The sequence below is a fragment of the Podarcis erhardii genome (assembly GCF_964252035.2).
Source record: "Podarcis erhardii genome assembly, chromosome: 1".
NCBI lineage: Eukaryota > Metazoa > Chordata > Lepidosauria > Squamata > Lacertidae > Podarcis > Podarcis erhardii.
This window is the reverse complement of record NC_138497.1, coordinates 61,054,970-61,079,345: the sequence shown is the minus strand read 5'-3', so window position 1 is coordinate 61,079,345 and position 24,376 is coordinate 61,054,970. Positions and strand designations below refer to the sequence as shown.

At 41.7% G+C, this 24,376-nt stretch overlaps 1 protein-coding gene across 1 annotated transcript in view; it reads right to left on the bottom strand.

The window, feature by feature from the left end:
- Positions 1-15,994, bottom strand: part of PRMT3 (protein arginine methyltransferase 3) — a 64,046-nt gene extending 48,052 nt beyond the window's left edge. Inside the window, exons 1-8 of the mRNA XM_081835366.1 lie at positions 15,837-15,994; positions 15,619-15,748; positions 14,373-14,455; positions 13,499-13,548; positions 11,372-11,474; positions 10,901-11,054; positions 6,854-6,983; positions 870-935 (exon numbers count right to left, since the gene is read on the bottom strand). Coding sequence (XP_081691492.1) covers positions 870-935; positions 6,854-6,983; positions 10,901-11,054; positions 11,372-11,474; positions 13,499-13,548; positions 14,373-14,455; positions 15,619-15,748; positions 15,837-15,864 — 744 coding nt within the window. The 5' untranslated portion in view covers positions 15,865-15,994. The remainder of the gene's footprint in view (positions 1-869; positions 936-6,853; positions 6,984-10,900; positions 11,055-11,371; positions 11,475-13,498; positions 13,549-14,372; positions 14,456-15,618; positions 15,749-15,836) is intronic.
- Between the last annotated feature and the right edge of the window lie 8,382 nt (positions 15,995-24,376).

The following is a 24,376-nucleotide window of genomic DNA, read 5'->3' as shown; positions in this document are numbered from 1 at the left end:
AGAATAAATATGTTGTTGAAATGTTCCCAAATAAATTAACTTGCATTATATATATAAAAAAATCAGGAATCTGTTCTTTAACGTATTTTAACTGGGGCATAGAAGTGTAGTGCCAACATGTATCTGTATGGAATATATGGACAGGCCTTTCAATGAGGGCACGTCACAATGCAATGACATTATATATGCTCTGCCAAGGGCCAATGAAGGAGACAATGGAAAAGGCCCAGCAGTGGGTCCCTGCTGTATGTGTTTAGGGGGAACAGATTGTGCCATGTATTTAGAGCATTCTTCTCTTTCATGCACTTATCCTTGTTCCTTGGTAGCACCATATAACAGCAGAATACAGTCCCCAGCAAAGACAGATAACAGCAACAATAGATTTTTATACACTGCCCAGGAAAGCCTAATTTATGTGGGTATCAGTCACAAGAAAACAATGGAATCTGAACTATTTCCAGAACCCAATTCCTTAGGGATGGCCATGACGCCTTTATCATGCAAGATACAGGTTAGAAATTACCTTGAATTACTGTAAATAAGTGTATATGTGGCCTATTTCAGATGCCACTTAAAGAACAGTAGACAAGGAAAGGTTTAACAAAACGATGCCATCATAATTAATGAACACTCAAAGACAGCACACTGAACAATGACAATGCTGATCAGCAATTTCTCTTATCAGTGCTCTGCACCCTCCAGCAGTATAATAATACTCTCTGTGTAATAGAACCCAAGTACATTGAATCAAAGCCCTGTCAAAGCATCAGTCTCCCAATTCTAGAAAGAATACAATCCAAGAGGCTTTTATTACCGCAGAGAGTCCCATACCACAAGAACATTAAGAGCTTTAAAGCTGGCCCACTTACCTTATCTCTAAAGATGTGGGCGTTTTGATATATGAAGTCACGATAGCTTTCTGTGCGTACTTTATCCTGTTTAAAATAAAAAAGATGTGTTCAGAGCACACTTACAGTTTACTACAGTGGAATAAAATGCTTTTGTCACCTTTCCAATGTTCCCTACCGTATTCCATTTTTTAAAAACAAACAAACCAAGTTTTGGAATTTTCTAAGCAGAGACATGTTTAACGGTCCTTTTAAAAAAAATAATAATCAGGAAGTAGCAAATTCATGTCTAGCCTCTTATGGCAACATTGGAAAAGTTAGTGGGTATAAATGAAATACTGAAGTTTTGTTGTTCCAAGATATAACCCGTCCCTTTTACTCATAAGGAAATATTTAATGTATGGTTCATATATATCTTCCCCCTGTTTTTAAAGCACCGTACCAGGAATCAAGCACATTGCTTCTTGAGTGCAGTCCAACACAAATCTTAATGAATACCTGGGGTATGAATGATTGAAGTCATATTAAACGAGAAAAGTAATATACTGCTTTTATTTGTAAATAAGGCCACTGGTCAGCTCTAGGTAGCAAAGCATGCTGTTCTAGGAGAAATCTTATTTTCAGCAAATGCATATAAACCAAGAAAGGTACATAGCCAAGTGAATCTCAGAAGCTGTGCAAGTCACTCTACAAAATGCCAAGCTCAGAAAAAGGCTCCAGTGCCCACTCAGCGTGACTAGAGATATACTGGTGTTTTTCCAGTTCGCACACCTGAATTGATGTAGTACATCGGTATGTGATCTGGCTATGTAGCTTGTCTCTGCAAGCAACTAACATCACTCCTTTTAATATGCGTAGGCAGGGAAAAAGACTGCCAGCAAGCCATATGCTTTACTATCCCTGCAAATGGCTAGAGAACCAATCAGCCAAGCAAAGGTTTTTATTTTTAGCTCCTTATGACAGTGGTCAAAAAAAGAAGAGAAGGGAGTATAAAGTGCGCAGAGAACAGCTAAAAAAAGGCAAGAACCTTTGCTTGCATACAAATTGGACACTGCAGCACTGGATGCAATGCTAAAACGCTGAAAGTACAATTCTCTGCAGCAACCAATATTCCAGAGCTTGAGTTTGTAAAAGCAAAATAACAACTAGAGCTAGACTACCATATCTGTAAGCTTCTGTAAATTTATAAATAAGAATTTGTGAATGCAACATGAAATGGGTGTTTATAAAGATTTTAACATACTGAAAAAACAAGCAACCTTTAGGTTCCAAATCTTCTATGGTAGGTATGGAGAACTCGTCCTTCCAAAAGTTGCTGAACTACAACTCCCATCATCACTAACCATTGGCCACAGTTGCTAGAGCTCATGGAAGTTGTAGTTCTGCAACATCTGGAGAGCCACAGGTTCCCAACACCCTATTCAGGGCTTTAGATATTTAAAAGGACCACCTCTTGCATGAACCCAGGTGTTGTCAAGAGCTGAAGCCATCAGGAAAGGCCATGCTATGCATCTCTGTGCCATGTGAGATGCAGAGAATGGAAACGTGGGACTGGTCCTTCCCATCAGCAGTGCAAGGTTTATGGAACTTGCTGCCCTATGATATCTATCTCACTGGACATATGCAGATAGCAAGTAAAAAGAACCTTGGTTGAATGTGCATTTTATAGCACTTTGTGGTGTTCTTGATGCTATTTACTTTATACTACTGCTGGAAAATTGACCAGTTGCCTGACCTGGTATAAGGCAATCTAGTTCAAGAGTCTATGCTGCCTGGCAGCAGCTCCTCAAGGACTGGGTAAGACATTTTCCCAGTCCGACCTGCAGAAGCCAGGTACTGTGTGCAAACAGTCCCATAACTAAGCTATGCCACTTAGTTATGGTCCTTGCCAATTTCAAATTGTTGTTTAATTATTGTTTCGCATCACTGATTGCAAGACATCTTGAGGATTCAACTTGGGTGGAAGGTGCAAGTTATAAACAAAACAAAACAAAACAAAACAGCATTTCAGTATTGTTTACTGCAAACATCTGAAATGAAGTGATTCATTTGGGTCTCTTTTAATGCTCATTTTTGAGGATTAGGAGCTATTTATTTATTTGTGTCCACTACTTTGACGCTCTATTACGTGAGACTGCCTAAGATTAAAATTCTCTTTGTCTGTCACAAGAGCAGTCAACTGTGAATCTCTCAGACTTCCACCCTCACTACTTTTTGCTACCTGAACTTAATCAATAGATTTCCAACTGCTGTCTTCACTACATGCACGGCTGCTCAGGAAACCTTTAGTCATTTATTTTGGGGCACTGTTAACTCCTCTTTCCCCCCTCCATCAACCACTGCCCCCTCTGCTTCTGTGTAGGAATAATATTTCTACAGAGTAAAAGGGGGGAGGGGGAAAGACAGGGAATCCATTATATATGTTAAAGCCCAAATTCAAGTAGAAAAACAGACTATTTGCAATGCTGCAACAGCAAAAAAACTGGCAAACCTGGGTCCTTGTGCAGAACAAATAGGGAAGTGCTTAAAACATAAACAATATTTTCCATTTCAAACATATAAACGATAGTCTGACAAATCCAGTGTTAACAAGTCCGCCCTCCCCAACAATGGAAAAGGCATGTATAAACATTTCATCCTGCTTTCCCCTCCAAGATATATAAAAAAAATTAACACAGAGTTAACACATCTAAATTAACGCATCTCAGACCATGTGGAGCTTAATCACCCCTTAATTGCACATGAAAGGCTGTAGCTCAATGGCAGACAACATGCTTTGCATGAAAAAGATCCTATGTTCAGTCCTCAGAAGCTATATAAAGGGCTATACAGAATGGATATTTTGAATCGCCTTTCAGGCTAAGTCATCTTCGTAAAGCAGTTTGCATATTATTTATTAGATTTATATACTGCATTTTATCAAAAGATCTCAGGGTTGTTCACAAGATAAAAACACAAGTAATTAAAACAAAAACAATAGCTTTCCCTTCCCACACACATGTAAAATATTAATCAGCCAAAGGCCTGGTTGAGGAGGAACATTTTTGCCTGGCACATGATATATAATGAAAGCACCAGGTGTACCTCTCTGGGAATAGCATTCCAAAAATGGGGAGCACTGCAGAAAAGGCCAGTTCCCGTGTTATTGGACCTCACATGGAGGAGGCACATGAAGAACAGCCTCAGAGGATGACCATAGAGTCTAGGCAGGTTTATATGGGGAGAGGCAGTTTTTGAGGTATTATAAATAGTCTATTTTTTAAAAAATCCAGTAAGATTGCAAAACACTAAAACATAATAAACAAAACAGAAGTAGCAAAAATAACCATCAGATAAACCAACAGATTAATACTTCAACACCAAACTGAACAGTTTTTAAAAGATGGCAACATAAAGTTATCTATATGCAGACTGTAATAAATACAGTGGTACCTCAGGTTACAGACTCTGCTAACCCAGAAATAGTACCTCGGGTTAAGAACTTTGCTTCAGGATGAGAACAGAAATTGCACGGCAGCAGCAGCAGGAGGCCCCTTTAGCTAAAGTGGTACCTCAGGTTAAGAACGGACCCCCGGAATGAATTAAGTTCTTAACCCGAGGTACTACTGTAGGACTTCAGAGCTCTTCCAAAGACTTGCAAGTAAGGGTACTGAACATGTTTCTCAGGAAGGATATTCCAGAGTTGCAGGGCCAGCCTAGCAGCTCTCGCCGATGGATCTGATATTGGAGCCTCTGATGCCAGCCTTAAGGCTTGGGCATGTGAGTGCAGGTGGTCTATCCAATAGCCTTCCAGGTTATGTAAGTTAGCCCTTTAGGAGGACTGCAAGCCTGTCCAGAATCATTTCTGTTCTACCACCCAGATCAGCAGGTTTCTTGACCCATGATGTCTTTGTCTTGTACATTTGTTTACCACCATCTATCTCCAAGGTGCCCAAAACATCTGCTCAGGGCTTCTTCCACTGTCTTGGTACTGACAGATGAAAAAGAGCTGCATGTCATCCACATACAGATGACAACTTCAGCTCAGACTTCTGGAATGTTGATCCTATGCTAACTTGCTTTCAAGCATTCCCTGATCTACAATAATAAGCCGGGAACCTGGGTCCTCCAGATGTTGCTGCTCTGCACTCCTCATCACCCCTGACCACGGGCAATGTTGACTGGGAGTGATGGAAGATCGAGTTCAACAGCACCTAGAGAGTGACAGGTTCCACTACCCCAATCTTTTTCGTATATATTGAAGATCTAAACCTACAATAGGCCCTGCACATAAATGAATTGTGTAAGCAGGGATCTACAAGACCCAGAAGGAAGAGGTGGAATATTTTCAGTTGTAACAACTGAGTAGTATAAGAGCAAAGAATAACATAGATCAGAATCTAGAGTTCCAGTGACTTAACAAAACCTAGCATGTTAAGTCTGTGAGCCAGTGTGGTGTAGTGGTTAAGAGCGGTAGACTCGTAATCTGGTGAACCGGGTTCGCATCTCCGCTCCTCCACATGCAACTGCTGGGTGACCTTGGGCTGGTCACACTTCTCTGAAGTCTCTCAGCCCCACTCATCTCACAGAGTGTTTGTTGTGGGAGAGGAAGGGAAAGGAGATTGTTAGCCGCTTTGAGACTCCTTCGGGTAGTGATAAAGCGGGATATCAAATCCAAAACTCTTCTTCTTCTTCTAAGTGCTTTCAGTTTTGTGGGAATGTTCAGGGTGGCAGGAGAGAATATATTGTTTATTAATATCCTTCCTAACTTGCGCTAGCAAGTTCCTTTACTTAGCAGAGTGCATTCCCCTTTAAAGAGCAGAAAAGTAGTTGCAAACTCACACAAATTTCTTAAGACAATAGGCAATTCAATCTGGCTTGTCCAGATTGAAATGTGTTCTAATTTCCTGGTAAGACCCCTTGAATCCCTCCTAAAAGAATAAAGACACCACAGTCTTGTTCATAAGCAATAAAATGAAAGTTTACTCACGATCAGGCAGAGCACAGAGTGATCCCTGAAGGCAGGCTTAAGGCTTAAAGTTACAAGCATATACAAACAGGTTTACCCCATATGTGGGTTGACCTAATGACTGCAGTTAGCAGTCCAGGAAGTTTGCAGGACAAAAGGAAGATGGAAAAGAGGAGAGAGATTGGCAGCATGCCTTGGCCTTTTACCAGGTCTGGAAAGGTCACGGCCACCCACTAGTCACATGCAAGGAAGGGCGCTCCAGGCCGGGAGGAACAGGAAGTTTCGACTGGCTGGACCAAAAATTCCCTTGAATGTCCACTCTAGGAAAACAAGGAATGTTGTACTTGACTGGTGTCAGTGGGTTACATCCCACAAGTTTCACCTGCTACCTAATCCTACGTGGATTTTTCTACATTACAATTATATAGAATAGATATGTTGTTGTATCTTATTGTAAAACCCCCACGAAATAAAATTCTGATAACAGTGATATAACACACACGGGTTGTTGTTTTTTAATCTCTTGAACAAAAACATTTCTGACAAAATTATGGATTGTTCTCATGAACAAAGTACATTTCAGGCCAGCAGTACTTTCATTTTTCTGTTTCAACCACCTACTTTTATAGCCACCAGGATCTACCATATCCAAATGAGCCGAAAGTAATTATATCCAAAGTATCTTCCATTATGGAGATAAACAGAATTGACCGTTTTCATTCCTGGCCAAATTGTTTTGGTGCTGCACTGCATCCCTCTGCAGGGAATCCACAAACCTTTACGAGTGGCTTTCTGGACAGTGTAAAGGAAGGCTAGACTGTGCATGTCCCTTTGCATCTTGAGCCCGGGTGCTTATTCTTCCATAATGTTTTCCCCTTCATGCTTTTATTGTGAGTTTTTAATTTTATTTTTTTACCTTTGCTTTCAACAGAGCAACAACCAGGAAGTACTGTCAGGGTTAAAAATGCAGCTAACTATGCTGCAGTGTACTTATGGACAAACCCCCATGGCTTCCATCTTTATGGCGAGAAAGACATGCTTCTACTGGTTTGCTGACCTTTATCATCTCTTCATGGATCCCGTAGTGGCCATATGAGCTGAAGTAACCATCTTCCTCATCCTCTTTTAGGTCCGCAATGGCGCCACTTCTGACTTCTGTGTTCATCACGAAATCCTGGGCAAATTGTCTGTAATCAATTTGGAACAGACCCTTGAGACACGTTAAGGAGACCATAAAAAGGAATGCGGGGAGGGTGTGTGAAGAGAGAAAGCATGCAAGTTTCACGGGGCTATCGTGGATCTGAAGCATGCTGAAGCTCCCCCTGCTGGCTGCTGTGCAGGACGCTGCAGCGTACAAAATTTGTATTCTCTTTGCATGCTAGCCTCAGTATTTTTCCACATTTCAGATTCCCTAGAACTCATGATTTGGAATCCTGACTTGCTATTTTCACAAGATACCTTCAAGATAAAAAGCCTTCCACATCAAGCCATTTAAAGTAGATGCTATCGTTAACCTTAAAAGCCACAACTATACCAAGGAGGACGCACTTTTGAAGGTGTTCTTAAAAGGCAGGCGAACAAGCGGCGAAGCCAGGGATACAGATCCTCCAATTACCCAAATGGTATAGTACAAGATGCCCTTATTACGTATAATTGAAAATAATTAGCAATAAAACAGAAAATGATCTTTCAAGGACAAGCAATCGGCTATAGGAAAAGAAAAGGCAGCCATAAAAAGTACCATGTTTTCAAAGTGACTGTAGTATGCAGCTGGAAGAACAGCTCACTCACTTTAACAGCACAATCCTACAGCAGCAGGGGACAAAGGATCTGCGGCAGAAAAAGTGCCAAATTCAAAGCCCTGCTGGCTTTATGCAGCTACGACAGATGATGGCAAGGGGGCTGGACTGGCATACCCCCAACCCCAAGAGAATGTTGCCCAAGGTCTTTGGATCCAAAGAACACGGGAGGGCTTGGGGTCCCCAATGCCCCCCTGATCTACTCCAAAACACCTTTTTGCTGTCACCACCACTGGAGACCTAATGACAGTATGGTGGCCATTTCCATGCCCACCACGTGAAGGCGTGTAAAAGTGAATCTCATTCACCATCCATGGACCTCTCTCTCCGTAGAGAGAGAATAGGTCCACATTTTAGGGATGGACAGTCCATCACTCTAAATGCTTATTTGCTTTTTCATTGTTCATTTTTCTATAATACGTTTAGACATTACTGCAGCAGTCCAGATTCTGTAAAGCCATTCTGAACCTGATGTGGCAATACTCCCCTTGCCCCCCAATTTATTTGCTGAACAAATCTGAAAGCAGTGAGAAGATCTGCTACCACTTCCAAATCAATGCCTAAAATGAAAGGTTTTAAATAGCCTAATAGAACTTTTTTAGGTTGTGGAAATAATAAATATCTACTACTTTTCCTGATTAGATTCTGGGATGTGTTCTAAATGATCAGATATTCCCTATATATGTGTATAAAGTCTGCCAGTGGAGCTCTAAATCTCCAACAATTCCTCTGTGTTGGTGAATATAATTACTTTGTAGAATTAATTTCTCCATTAAGTTCCAGGTTTTTTGCAAGAGAAGGGGGCAATAAGTTGAAGAAGAGACTAGAGTAGCTGTGATCAGTGCATTATGAATTGAAACCATGGATTGTAGGAACAGCAACTACACCTTTCACTAGGAAATACCTCATCAAAACAAAACAAAACAAATTCCTTCCAGTAGCACCTTAAAGACCAACTAAGTCAGTTCTTGGTATGAGCTTTCGTGTGCATGCACACTTCTTCAGATACACAGGTTGATGGATTTCCATTTCATGCGGCTCAATGTGGTGCCTTCCATAGTTCCAGTTACAGATAGGTAGCCGTGTTGGTCTGCCATAGTCAAAACAAAACAAATTCCTTCCAGTAGCACCTTAAAGACCAACTAAGTCAGTTCTTGGTATGAGCTTTCGTGTGCATGCACACTTGTATCTGTGTATCTGAAGAAGTGTGCATTGTATCTGTGTATCTGAAAAAGTGTGCATGCACACGAAAGCTCATACCAAGAACTGACTTAGTTGGTCTTTAAGGTGCTACTGGAAGGAATTTGTTTTGTTTTGACTATGGCAGACCAACACGGCTACCTATCTGTAACTCATCAAAACACTTAATTTTGGAGTTTCAAGTAGAACGTTTTTAAACAGCTTCTTGCAGTGGTGTAAAGCAGACATGCTGGTTTAGAATCTGGTTAACGACAGAGGTGGGAGGCCAATTAAAATGGTCAACCCCTAGAGACTGATGGATTGAAAGGGATTTCTGATGCCTCTGAGGGATTTTCTAACTCACATAGCTGGCCATTCTGCTGATGACCTGATCACTTCGGTGCTCCACGGATTAACGCAGGTGCTCCTAAGGCCTCTCCCCCCCCCCCATGAATGATTCCCAAAAGTTCCTTGGCTTACTGACGAGCTATGTTTATGGTGCCTGGTTGATCTTGCTCAGTGCCATCTAGCAGAGCCTTTCACATCATGGTCCTCAGAAAGTTACAAGAAGCCATGGAAGCCCACTGTGATCTGTTTGTGAAGAACTTTGCAGATAAAATTGTTCATATCCATTTTGACTTGGACTCCAGTTTGCCAGATTCCAGAGTAAGGAATCTGTCTGGAGGGCCTGGTGTGACAAATCCAGAGATTTGGGTTGCAAAGGCCTCAGCATACACCCAGCTCGCCCTCTCATTTTCACCTGATCCTAGGGAAGGAGCTGAAAGGCTGAATTGTGCTGTAACTCTGAAGGACTGGATAGGCTGCAAAGAAGCTGAAACTTAATGCAGACAAAACAGAACTATTTGTAGGTTGACTGTGTGACTCAGGACTGAGTTCACAGCCAATTCTGCATGAAGTTTTTTCTCTGAATGACCAGGTATGCATAGTTGGAAGATAGGGAGGTATTCCTCAATCCAGATCTCACATTTGTTACACATGGTGTTGGTTACTAAGGGTGTCCTTTTTCAAGCTTTGGCTGCTGTGCCAGGTATAGTCCTTCCAGACAAAACAGGCTTTGCCTTCATCATTCATGCTCTAGTGACCGGTAGTTTAGACACATGTAATTCTGACAGTCTATGCGAGGCTATTCTTGAAAAAGCATTTGGCACTTCAATTACTGCAAAATCACAAAAGTCAAAATGCTGGCATGAGCTAGGTGTTTTGATTCTATCATGCCATTTCTATAGGCTTAGTTAAAAGCACTGGTCTAAATTTTTAAACCCCGTAACAACTTGGGAACTGCCTTCTTCTGTATGTTCTTTCCCGCATGTACCAATTGTCATCTGGGGTCCTGCTGCAAATCCCTCAAACTTGGAAGACAAGGCTGGTAGGCCAGCTAAAGGTAGGGACTGTTGTGGCTCCTACCCTATGGAACACCTTGCCAAGAAAATCTATCAGGCCCCATCACTATACTGCTTCAGGCAGCAGGTGAAGGCCTGGTCTTTTTCTACAAAAAAGGTATTTCCCTACTTGTGTTAATTTTGCTGAATCGGCTTTTAGGGATTATACCTGTTGCTCCATTTCTTCTACTTTATCTTAGCTGCCTTGGCTCTCCTTGGATAAACAAGAGAGGTAGATCTTTTAAAAACTAAAAATAAAGTAAAATGCATCTTTCCCCTCCACATAACACCTCAGGAAACATGATGTGTAAATCCCTCATTTATTTATTTATATTTTATTTTTAATTTCGCGCAAGCGCTTTCACTCGCCTTCTTCTTCTTCTCTAACAGCAAGCACCAAACGTTACTTCCAAATCCTCCATTTATAAGAATTTTTAACTTTCAAAATAGAAAGAGTACTGCAGGAACTGCCATGTCTGTGACATCCCTACACTGTGAAATAGGAATGGCAGCTGTATTATTTGTTTGCAGAATCCTGCTTCCCAACAACTTAGCCGGAGACTCGGTCTCTCTGTCAACACATATATCTGAATTTCATAAGGAATGTACTAACCTCTTTCTAATCCATTCAGATGAAGCATCATCCTGCTGAGTTTCTAGTGGCCTAAGCGCTAAAAGATGCTTCAGTCTAATAGATACTAGAGTAAAAGGCTCTCTGGCCAATACCTCATTTTTTGAAGATCTTCTTGGGCTCGGGCCAATGCTGCTTCTGCCAGCTTTGCTTTGTGCTCTGCATGTTTCAAACGCTCAGTGGGAGACGAAGTCTCAGTTAGTCCATTAGAACAAAAGATGTCAGTGGAGTCAAGGAGATCTTCTATATCTGGAAATGAACCAAGAGAATTTATCACACAGTGTGCAAATATTAAGAGTTACTAAGTGTTTGGGGTCCAAATAACTGCATGGCTTGTTCTGTACGCCAATAAGGCTATATTTATTACTACATTTTGTAAGTCTATTTATATCCCATCTTTCCTCTAAGGTGCTCAATCTAAACATAGAATGCCATCTGTGTTCATCTGAAGATATGAGAGGTTTTTCTTGGCCTAGAATATATCCGCCCTTTAAACCATCAGTATATAAAGTTGCACATTTTCATCATCTATAAGTATACACATTTAAAATTAAAAAGAACCCTACCAAACTGGAGTAAGAGGTCATCTTCCAGGACAGGCTTCAGATATTTCTCTTCCTCCCAAGGAAAAGGGGTACTGATTGAACTAAAATACTCTACAGTTGGTTTCTGAAATAAAAAATGAATATTCTGTATAACTATGCTTAATGTTGTAAAAATATCCTTATGGTCACCACAGAAGGAAAATAATGAAAAAGTCTGGTATCAGACCTTAACTCTAACAAGTATTAACTGAGAGCTTGGGCAAGTAACTGTACTGTTCTAAAATGCTGAATCTTTCTTGCTATTTGTACGCTAGACCAGCCCAATCCATTTTGGCACCCACCTGAGGTAGATCCCAAAATGGTGCCCCCCATTTTGGTGAGGGAAGACCTACAGCAGGAATAAGGGGATATGTGGAAATTGACATCAGAATCTGCTGTCCTTGAGGGTTCTTAAAATTGTATTCAAGCCCTACCAGTAGCATAAAATGACAAAAAAAAGTATATACGATACACATTTGCCATACATTCTACATCTGAACAGAACCTTTCTCTTTTTTTTTATAATAATTTTTATTAAATTTTTAAACAATAAACAACAACATACATAAAAACATGTTCTTTTTCATTAACCACATTTCATTCTCATCTTTGGACTTCCTCACATCTCCTGTTCCTACACTCTGAACACATAAATTATTCTAGCAAATTATCTACTTAGTTCAATTTATATTATATAATTGTCCAATATTGAATCTCAAATTTTAGAGTTTAAATAACTCTTATTCTTTAAAAGTTAATTCTAGGATATTTTTTATCCAAAATTTGTCTTATCTTTCAATTACATTTAAATTTATATTCCTTGTTACTAATTTATTGGAGCCATATTGTTACGAATCTTACATCTTTCTTAACATTCGTACAATTTACAGTATTTTTGTAAATAGTCCTTAAATTTCTTCCACTCCTCCTCCACCAGTTCCTCTCCGAGGTCTCGGATTCTGCCCATCATTTCTGCCAGTTCCATATAGTCCATCAGTTGCATCTGCCATTCTTCCAGCGTGGGCAAATCTTGGGTTTTCCAGCCTTTAGCAATGAGTATCCTTGCTGCTGTTGTGGCATACATAAAAAAAGTTCGGTCCTTCTTTTGCACACTCTGGCCGACAATGCCCAAAAGGAAGGCCTCTGGTTTCTTAGGGAAGGTATACTTAAATACCTTTTTCAGCTCATTATATATCATTTCCCAGAAGGTCTTCACTCTAGGACAGGACCACCAGAGGTGAAAGAATGTTCCTTCAGCTTCTTTACACTTCCAACATTTGTTATCAGACAAATGGTATATCTTTGCAAGCTTGACTGGGGTCATGTACCACCTGTATATCATTTTCATAATATTTTCTTTCAAGGCATTACATGCCGTAAACTTCATACCGGTGGTCCATAACTTTTCCCAGTCAGCAAACATAATGTTATGCCCTATGTCCTGTGCCCATTTTATCATAGCTGTTTTAACCGTTTCATCTGAACAGAACCTTTCTCTCTCCCAATTGCACATCTTACCATACCCAAATCTGCAGCCTCAATATATTTTACATGTACAAATTTAACTAGACAAATTGTAAGAATGAAAACAATGGATAGTAATTGCATGTTTAGAAAAAAGTGCACCGTTTTCCTCATAAACCTATTACTAAACTTTAAACCAATGCTGACTAGCATGGCTTTGAAGAGACATAAAGGTAAAGGTAAAGGGACCCCTGACCATTAGGTCCAGTCGTGACCGACTCTGGGGTTGTGGCGCTCATCTCGCTTTATTGGCTGAGGGAGCCGGCGTACAGCTTCCGGGTCATGTGGCCAGTATGACTAAGCCGCTTCTGACCAACCAGAGCAGCGCACGGAAACACCGTTTACCTTCCCGCTGGAGTGGTACCTATTTATCTACTTGCACTTTGCCGTGCTTTCGAACTGCTAGGTTGGCAGGAGCAGGGACCGAGCAATGGGAGGTCACCCCATTGCGGGGATTTGAACCACCGACCTTCTGATTGGGAAGTCTTAGGCTCTGTGGTTTAACCCACAGCGCCACCCGCGTCCCCTTGAAGAGACATAGCATGGTATAACTTAACTTTAGTCAGATAATACTTGGTAACTTACTTCCAGCCTAATAAAGTTCACTAGCTTGATGTAACCATAGAAATCGAGTTCTAGAAAAGAGAGAGGAAAAAAAGTAGCGTGTTTGGTCAAGCTGAAAAGTCAGTCAACATTTTAATCTATTTACCACTGGAATTCAGACATGGTTGTTTCTTTCTGCTGAACTATTTTATTCCATATTATGACCTCTAGTCTGTTTTTTTTTAATATCACCCTATAGAAGACTGCCAAGAATATGCCATCTCTCTTACTGGCTCACACTTACAATACATTTGAGTGTTTTCTGTTGTAATAGCAGGCAGTTTGCCACCACACAAAAGGTATTTCATAGCTCACAGATACCATTTACTATAGTATTAAGCAATTTTCTTGTAGTCCAGATCCAGACATCTCTCTCAGGCTCAAAAGTTCCAGTATGTATACAGAGCTAATCCACATAGACTTGATGACACACCCATTCGTGTACATGGAACTGTAGACTGCTTATCTTTAGCCTCCAAGATCTGTTGAGTGTCTAACACCAACAATCTTGCTTGTCACACCCAACATGGTAGATTTTGCATGTTTCTGTGTTTGGCAACTTATACTGTAGTGCTAATGAACCAATCTTTTACGTAGATTAAGAAGCTTCAAATAATGCTATTCAGCTTCGCTTATTCTCTCTTTCTGCTTCACTGGATAGAATTATTTAAATCATACTAAACAGAACACAGTAAGACATTCATACAAGCACTTAAAACAGTTTAACTAAAGACACTTAAAGTATACGTAAAATCGTTTCCCAGTGCTCTGAAATCTGGGTTTTATTTCACAGGTTAAGACCCATTCATCAATTTGTAAAATGTAAACTTGCAGCAAAATGCAGAAATAAACTTACTGTGTTTATGAGCCAGATTTCCAATATTGAACCCATGATCCGATGTACAATGGCAAAAAGCATCTTCAGCTGAACTGAAAAATCTTGGAAAACACAGTTCAAATGTTGCAGAAATTGTTCATATGTTATGTTAAGTTTTTTAAAATATGACTTTGACAGCAATAGAAAACAAACTACAAGCTCCAGAAAAATGAAAACAAATCTAGCTGAGTAGATAGTGGTTTGGGCAATTATCAGTACATTGCGCCCAGGAGTATAAAAGTGAATAATAAATGTTGAATAGAAACTGGAAACATATTATTGTATTGCAGTAAAAACTTCAAAAATTAACAGGAAAAAAGCAAGGAGAGATAGATGGAAACTAGCGGCATTTAAGAACAATACAGTTCAGCAACTGGCTGCTGCCTGTGCTCCTCTCTTGCTTGACAAACCCTTCCCAGAGTAATCATTATTCCCATTTTTACTGTTAAACAGCTATTCCCCTGCACAAACCCATCCAACTTTGTGGAAGTCATTAGAGTGTTATAATGGTGGCAGTTACCATGAAAGTGAACAGAGAAGCTGACCAGTTTGCCTTTATATCAGGGATGGAGGTACCTGTGCCCCTTCAGATGTTACTGCAGTGTAACTCCCATCATCCCCAACAACTTCAGCCTCCCATCCACATTATAGCAACAAGTATATAACTTAGAACTTTGCACTCCTTGGATTCTTTTGTACTGACTTAGACAGCACCAGCACCTCTCTTAAAAAAATACAACAGGATGCTTTGACATCTATTATATCTTTGGGAGCTGAAGGCATTTTGTAAGATGTCGTCTTGCTTGCCAGTTTAACAACTATTCGGATTTGCAAGGGATGTCGCTCCGTGGCAGAGCACCTGCTTTGCATACACAAGATCCCGGATTCCACCCAATGGATCTCCAGGCAGGGCTGGGGGAACGACTCCTGCACGAAACCCCTGGAGAGCTGCTGCCAATCAGTGCGGACAAAGCTGGATGGGCCAATGGTCCGAGTCAGTGTAAGGGCAGCTTGCTCCGTATCCTATATAATTACTGTTGTTGGAAGCTGCTGCTGCGGGCGGGTGGGCTCCACTAATGCAGGGGAAGGGAATGAGAAAAAGATGCAGATATACTAGGCGACGGGAGCTGATGGAGCCACTGCTGAGATCAAAGCAAGAGCTGAGAGGCTTGTCGGGGTGGAGACTCCCCTCCGACCCGGGGGCACGAGGCAAACGGAACCGAACCTGTCGCAGAAGAGGCACGAGGCCAGCGCGGGCGCCTTCGACTCGTCGTCTTCCTCCCAGGCGCCGTCGCTGCCGCCGTCGTCAGACAGGCAAGGCTCGCTGTCCGGACCATCCCCGGCCTGCATCTCGCCTGCGATGAAACGAGAGGAGGGATGAGCCGCGGGGCTTGGAGGTTCAGCCCCGCCGGAACCTTCGGACGGAGGAAAGAAGGAACCTACCAATCACCACAGCTGCCCGGGAGCTCATGGCCGGCCGGGAGGGTCCTTGGAACTCCGCCCCTCCTCCCCGCGAGGCGGACTGGAACACGTGCGGCTACAGAGAGCACCCAAACTTCCGGGTTGGTGCTTCCGGCAGCTAGAAGGCGTGTGCGAAGGGGGGGGGGGAGGAAACGGGGAGTCTACGGCAGGCCTAGTGAGCCAAACTTGATAAGTGCGCGAGTGTTTGCTTTGTTTTTGTACCCGCGGCGGGATTTGAGGGGAGGCGCGGATAAACTGTCCTGCATCCCTAATTCTTGAGGATTATGAAGTCAGGCGGGCAGCGGAGGGGGCTGTTTCCATGGTTTAAGTCCACGACGAGAGAGATGACCATTGAAAGCCTGAGGCGGCCAATCTCACGCATAAATTGCTAAAATTTAGCGGTTTAATAAACGATTTCCCCGCTCCAAGCCTTTAACTAGCTTGCGGTTAAATAACATTGAACCGCAAACAGCGGCTTGGAAGAGCTCGTCCAATGAACGACGTCGGCTTTTCGTCTGGTAAACATGACAAAACAAAATCCTTTATATACTCTATATAAATATGCTACGACTTCATTTTAAAACTGTGTGGCAAAAACAAATACCTTAGGGTTTTCTGTTGCTGTTAATAACATAGCTGTCAACTTTCCCCTTTTCTTGCGAGGAATCCTATTCGAAATAAGGGAATTTCCCTTAAAAAAAGGGAAACGTTGACAGCTATGGTTAATAAATCAGTGTTAATCTGCAGTGCTGGTTCGTGTGACTTGTTTGGTGCTGTGTGATTGGTTTGTGGCGTACAGCAAAACTAGAAACATAATGAATTGAAAGAAAATGTTTAAAATAACTTTTGTAAAAACAAACAAACGCAGAAGCCTTTTATTAGGAACTATTAGGAATTATTATTATTCCAAAGGAACAGAAAAGGCTTCATGTATGTGACAACAGCAATGCAGATGCTACTAGCCCAGAGATGGAAAGAAGACAAAAGTCCATACCAGAGAGGCATGGCAAACCAAGCTGTTGGACTATGCCAAAATGACAAAACTGACTGGAAGGCTCAGAAACCAAGAAGACCAAAACTTCAACGAAGAATGAGAAAAAATTATAATTTATCTAGGAGACTACTGTAAGCAGATGAAAACCTTAGTAGGATTTTAATAACACTTGTAATGTAGCGAATATTATGGATAATATGGAAAGATATAAAATATGGACTATGAAATAATATGCACTTGAGAAGGTGGACAATAGGATCCATGGAGGGGAAGGTGGGAAGTCCAGAGATCTGGAGAAATCTCTAAATAGTGATATGTAATTTGGATTGTTATAATTCTGTATTTGTAAAATAATAAAAAATAATTATATATGTAAAAAAGGTAGGCTTGAGTTGGGGCGGCACCTTCCCATTCATATCGGGGGACAAAACAGGATGGCACTGTCCTTGCCCATCCCTCGAAAATGTAATCTAAGAAGGAAAGGAATTCCTGCAGCAGGGCACTTTCTCTCCCCTCCCCTTCTTGAATGTACACTCTGTAAAATGGAAGACCCTGCAGTATGAGACCAGTCTTATAGCACACAGTCAACTCAAGTGAAGGTGATGATCTTCTTGTCATTGCCCCAGTCCCATCCTTGAAACTACAGTCTGTAAAGAGGAAAGAAGGAGACATTCTAAGCAGAACAGGAGGAGAGAACGACTTCTACTGAGCTCATTCACAGGACTGTCTTAATCATATGTGGCGCTGGGGTGCAAAGATCCACCCAGCGACCCTAGGTTGCCCAGAGTTGTTGACCTTTCTTTAGGGGGGGGACACCAAAGTTGTTGGCTTTTTAAAAAGGAAATAGTTGTTTACCTTTAGAACGGTTGTGGGACACAGGGACTCACAGAGTCAACCAAAAGGGGTGCCAGCGTCCCATGCACAGGGTTGTACAAAGGGTGCGGGTTCCATGCAGGGGGGGGGACACAAAATGTCGGGCAGCATGCACAGTCGCCGTGCTGTCCACCGCTGCATCCCCCCACATGGCGGTTAACTGTTTCGGCTGCGCACACAGCACCCGGAGCGCCGTGTAATGTTGTGGGCACTGTGCGACGCATCCTGTTGCATGCGCCAAGCTGCTGGTTCCTTTGCTGGCTTTTCCGCTGTCAGTGCACGCTCCCAGTGCCATCCAACGTGGGGTGCCAGTGCAGAACGATGGGGAATGCAAGCGGCATCAGAGGCAACATCTCCGGACAGGATCTGTGTGCTCCTATTCATCAGGTTTTGTTGCTGCCTTCGGTGCTGTCGGCGCGTGGCGGATCCCACCACAACATTACACAGTGCTCTGGGCGCAGCACCAAAACAGTTAGCTGCCATGCAGCTGGGGCAAGAGCCAACAGCTGATCGGAGCCGAGCCTGTTGGAGTACCGTGGGCTCTTCTGCTGTTGCGGCTTGGTGCGAGTTTGGGGGCGAGCGTTGGGAGTCCGGGGAAGAGCTGCCTGCAGCGCTCCGACGGGCTCCGCTCCGCTTGACTGTCAGCAGCTCTTTCCCAGACTCCAACACCAAGGTGATTGAAATATCACCCTATGTCTGCATGTTGAGCTGCTGTTAAAAGCACAACTACAATGGCCACTTGAAAACACTACTTGGGCAGAAGATGGAATCTTTTAAAATCATAGGCCACCCACAACCAGTAGCATTTGGTGGGGGGAGGCACTTAGCATATCTCCCAATGTTGACATCACTGTGGCTTACAAGAAGGTAGAGGAGGAAGGAGGTGAGGTTGATGTGGTGTGAACACACTGGCATGAGCACCAGTTTGGCTGCACCAGTGTGTTTGCACTGTGCCAACCTTACTCAACCCTGCCAGCACCAGCAATGTCAGTAGTGGGAGGTCATGTAAGTGCCAGGACCTTACCCTGCTGACAGTGCTAGCTGCAACCCAACATGGAAACCCTATGCATAATCCTACTAAATCTAGTTGGTTTAATAGCAGTATTAGGTTAGCAAGGTCTTGTGAGATCTTCCTGAAATCTCACAAGATCTCCTGAGCTCTGTAAGATCTTGCAAGAGCTCAGTGAGATCTCGCAAGATCTCACCAGAATCTGCCATTATTGCTGCCAGGCACTGCTGCACAATCCAGGTAATGGAGGCTTGGGTGGTGGTGAAATTCTCAGCATGTTGTATGCTGAAAGAAAATTATATAGAAATGATGTACCAGTGGTATTTGACTCCTAGTAAGCTTGCAAAAATGTATAAGACAAGTGCAAATATCTGCTGGAAATGGAAGCAAAAGGAAGGCACCTTCTATCATATGTGGTAGACCTGTAAGGTTCTAAAAGCATTCTGGGAAATGATATACATATTAAGATATCTCAAATGGAGCCAGTCTATCTCCGGCTGTTCCCTCGGAGCTTCCCAGGCTTGCTGTTGTGTAGGCAGAGTTGTAGCCAGGGCTTTTCAGCCGCTATGGATCACAGAACAATAAGGAGTACCTGGAAATCTGACATTTCCCAAAAGGGCCACGAGGTGACACTATGTTTGGGCTGGCATCTACAGATTTTTCAAAAGAACTTAGCCAGTCATTCTTGCTTCCTCACATCATAATGACTCCTTTCAACCTTTGCTCTGAACAAGGTTTAGCTTTTGCTGAAACATAGGCTCAGTGGCTGAGTGAACTCTGGAGAGTGCTCTTCCAGAAAAAATAAATTGTAGTAGTATAATAATATAATAAAAATGTTATCCAATTATTTTATTTTTTTCATTGATTCAGTTGGGATCCCCTTTTAATACACTGGTCCCCTTAACCTACAGTCCACACCCCAATTCTTTGGGATAAATCTTATCTTCTCAGTTTTAAACTCAAGACAATTCTGTTATAACTTGGCATCACTTTCAAAAGAAGTGTTGGGGTCGTTTCCAATCTGAGAAAACAGCAAACACGCTGAATTAATTCTTTCTAAATTAAATTTGGATCAAGCCTTTCCATTAGCTTTTTCACAAGCGTACACTATTAAAACACATTTTGTGTTTTTTATTTCAGGGCCTTTGCAAAAGAAAATAGAAACAAAAAAATGAAAGCGTTCAGGACCTGGAAAGAAGCAAATATGATAGAAGTGACAAGCACTACTGATAAGACTAGAAAGTGTTAAAAATCTAGCCAACATGCAAAGCAAAAGCTACTGAGAAAGACAAAGATGATGGATATGAATCTATGACATCACTGGTTCTGGTAACAAATACTATAGTACAGAAAGAATATAAAGTAGATCAGACAACACAGTGTAGCAAACACACTTCGGTTAACTCAGAACCAAGTAGAAATGAACCCCAAACCCAGGGTCATTTGTGTTTGTGTGTATGAGAATAGGTACTGTATCTTTTTCTTGCAGGCTGTAAGACGGTGTGCTTTTGACCTGTCTGAGGCTTGGTCCACTTATCTGTTTGGCCTCTCAGATTTACTGACTGAAGTTTGGAAATTCTGTTGGTCAGGGTTTCAAAATTGTTTTGCACGTGTGTTGTCTGCCAAAGATTCCTTTAAAGCACATCCCCCCTTCAAAGAATTCCAGGTACTGTGGTTAAGGAGTTACAGTTCCCAGCAACCCATAACTAATTGCAGTGCCCATAATTCTTTGAGGAAACAATGCGCTTCAAAAGTGCTTTAAAATATAGGATGTATGAAACTCTAGAAAATGTTGGGTCAAGTTCCAGGATGTAGAGCCTGAATGAGTGCTGGACCACATTGTTACCCCCACGTGAACTGAGAATGTGGCTTAGAACACACTCCTGTATCTTTCCTTTTTATTTGTTAGAGCTCCAGAGGTACAATTGTGGAAAAGATGCAGATTCTTAACCCTAGTTTAAGGTGCTGCGGTGAAGTCCATCCCTTTGGAGTGCCTATTGTAAAGACTTCTGAGGTGAGTTACAGGTGAGAAGCAGGGGTCATTTGTGTTAAATCTTAATTAGAACAAAAAGACAGGTGAAACTATCAACATTTATAAAAATGCAGTAGTGGAATGAATTTTGAAAACACAAAGGAATGGAGTAGGCAACTTTCTTGTTCTGGATGTGATTGGGAAAGCTGCATGACATACAGTGAAGTAACAGCTGTAGATTTCTATAACACTATTGTTAATGTGTTGATTTGGTATTTATTTATGTAGGCTCCATTGGTGGTGAGCAGAAAGAATCTTTTCTCCTGTGTTTATTGAATGCCTGCTTGTCTGTGGAGAGACAAGGGAAACAGGGATAGTACTTACAGATGGTAACTAGGTTTTTATTGTGGGTTGGTGGTGAGTGATTAAAAAGAAGTGCTGTCAATCCAGATGCTATTTCATTGTGTACTCCCCAGTTTCTCCCTCTCAGTACCGGGGTGTTGGTGGTTCTGATGTCTGTGTTAGAAAATAAACTTTCCTGCCACAGTGGTGGCCTGTCCAGTTGAGGAATTGTGTTGCAAGTATGCAAGAATGTGATTATCCTGCCATTGTCATCACAGGGTTTGTTGTTGATGGTATCCTTATGTCTCAAGAGACAATGGAGTACATCTCCAGGGGTGAAGCCAAATCACTGTGTTAGCAGTACTGAAGTGACCTCCCTGGGTGCAAGCCTGGGCAGTGGGTATGGAGGTTCTGGTCTGCTAAGATCCCACTCTCAACCTCGCTGGTATGGTCCAAAGGAAAGCAGAGCAATATGTTTGGCACCAGCTAGGCTTCGGGAGTTGCAGAAAGGAGGTTTCAATACGCCATTCAACCATCTTAGGGAGTCCACTCCAGATTTTTGTAGGGTTTACTCTGTAGCCTTTTCTTCTCCCAAAGATATCCCAGAAAGCAGCAGAGGTATAGGATCAGAGTTTTCCTTCTCTTAGATGGGCTACCTTCCCAGGTTGACAAGTCCCATCTGCCCCTCACTTCCCTCTCTACAGCATGTGCAGAAACCGCCTTCTTGACTGTTGGGTCCACTATTGGTCTCATCCTCTCAATCCTCTGGAGCCTGTCTTCACATGCAGGGGAAGTCCCTAATGCACCAAGGGTTTGAGACCCATCAGCTACTTACACCTGGTTTAACTGACCAGTCAAAGCTGTTCTCAGGGTGGCTGCTGTTGCATGCTGACAGCTTCTAGGAGTCACAGGTGAGAGCTGAGTGCAGGGTGTGGACCAAAGGTGGACAAACTACCCCAGAAGGAGCATGACATGTCCCCTGCTAGACGTACTACCCCTCTCCTAACACCCCATACACAATTACATTCTAGGAATTTACCTACATTTCAAACCAGCACAGGGTTCATATTAATCACAGAGAGGAAATGGGAGAATCACAATAGTTGTGTGCATTTGAGTACATTGCACTCCCATCTCTTTGGGAAGGGAGAGGTTGAAGGAAGGATGGAGAAGGTGCCTGGATCCTATTCTGAAATGTCACTCACCCCTGCTAGCCAATAATTTTTCTTCCATTACTTGCTGGGGACGGGAGTGCAGCACCAGTTCCAACAGTGATAATCAAGTTCCTAGTGGATACTGGTTCTGTAGTGCTGGGAAGACAAGTGTTAATTGTCTGCCTGTTGATTTGTGTAGATTGACTGGGTTCTCTTTTGCAGCTGATTAGTTGTGCCAAATGTTTTGTTGTTTGCTATAGTATTCCAAATACATATTCATGGTGTAATATATATTTTTTGGAGGTGTGCAGTTATTAACTTGTTTTAGCATTTTGAGTTAGTTTTAATGTCTAATTATAGGTGCTATCGATTGCCCTGGGGTTGACTGTGGAGCAATTCACATCTAACCTTTATTGCTACTTTGAGACTTTTCTTCCCTGTCTCCTGAATATTGTAGTGTGTTATATAGGCATATGGGCATAGAAAGAATATCTCAGAGAGTGAACTCTATATAAATGATGGATTGAACTGCAACCCTATATAAATTTAAATGAGTGCAGGACCCATGGATCTCAGTGGAGGGTAGTTCTGACTAGAGATGTATAGGATTGCACTGTCACTGTAGTATCTAGCAAGCATGGCTCTTAAAACCCAGAATGAATTGATCATGTTAAAGCAAAACTTACAGTAAAAGGAACTATGAAAACACCAACAACATTTAGTTTTGATCTCTTGTGGTTACTTTTTGTTTTCTTAATCATACTACATTTTAAATGTAAAAGAGCCTTCTGTAAAGAAAAGAGAAAGTTTCACCAGACTTTTGTTACAGTCTTGGGATTGTGGCAGTCTGGATACATTTTATATTGCTTTGATGAATTCCTGTTGCCTTAATGGGAAAGCAACAGCTCCTTACAAAAAGTGGGGAAAGCTATAGCTTAAGCTTATTTAATTCAACTAAATTGAATTAATTCAAGCAAATTATACTTTAGAAAAAGCTGAAGCCTCTCTCTTCCTTACAAAAATACTAATTCTCTTTACACATGCATTATTTCCAGTTTTTAAAAGAAAAAGGAGGGGACTGTTTGAAGTATTATATGTAGTAGTTGTGTGTAAAATCTCTCATTCTTCATATTGGCTTCTTAAAAATTAGCCAGCCAATCAAAAGTCCCTAGACCGACGCTGTCTTTCTGAGTTAATCCAAGGCCAGTAAAAGGATAATTTGATTAAACTGAGACCCTAATTTATTTAGCTTTAGTTCTGGATCAAGCTTTCCTTAATAGAGTGCTGTCGTCTTCAATTGTTTGAGGCAAATTAAAGTGACATAAATACCATGGGACTTTTTCAATCTGATTAGTCAGCTAACTTGCATCAATACTACCCCAGCCATCAGATGCTGGCGTCCTTCTTTTCATTAGTCTTACTAACAACTGACAAGCTCTCCTTGAAGAATGGGCACCCACGCTGCCACATCGACCCCCACACTTAACCCATCATCCTTCCTCAATGGGTCCCGTTTGACAAGGTGCCCACACCTTTCTCCACTGCTGTTCCCCAGACAAAGCTAAATATTGTTTTATGAGCTATCAATAGCCTGTTAATCCCAAACAATTTCACAAATCCACTGAGCACTCAAACTGATTATAAACATTTGTTCTTTTAAGATGCTAAATTTCTGCTGGTTTATTTCCTCTGTTCTCTTTCCTCACCATGCGATGCCCAGATCATTGTAGCTGGAAAGGAAAGCTTCAAATACGAAAGGTAGGCTGCCCTTTATTGCTGCATTTTGCCAATGAGCACCAGAAAAAGTAACTTCTTTGAAGATAGAATATCATGATATGGGAGCAAAGATTTAACAAATGCAAGGAGGGCTTTTGATACAAACTCACCGTCTTTTCAAGTGCCAGCACAGTAGGATTCTATTTGCAAGGCTTTCTAATTGGAGAAAAGTTCCATATTTATCTTAAAGGGGTCTGAAGCATCAAAATGATCCTTACCATTAATGCAAATGGCAAGTCTCTTATACTATAGATTCATTTTGAAAACAGATTTCTATATGTGGAGGTGTAAAAAATATATAGTTAGAAACAGTGAACTCAAACATCAACTATATTCAAATATTGGCTATACTTAACCAATGCACAAACCAATAAATGGAACAAGGTGAACATGAGAGATTAC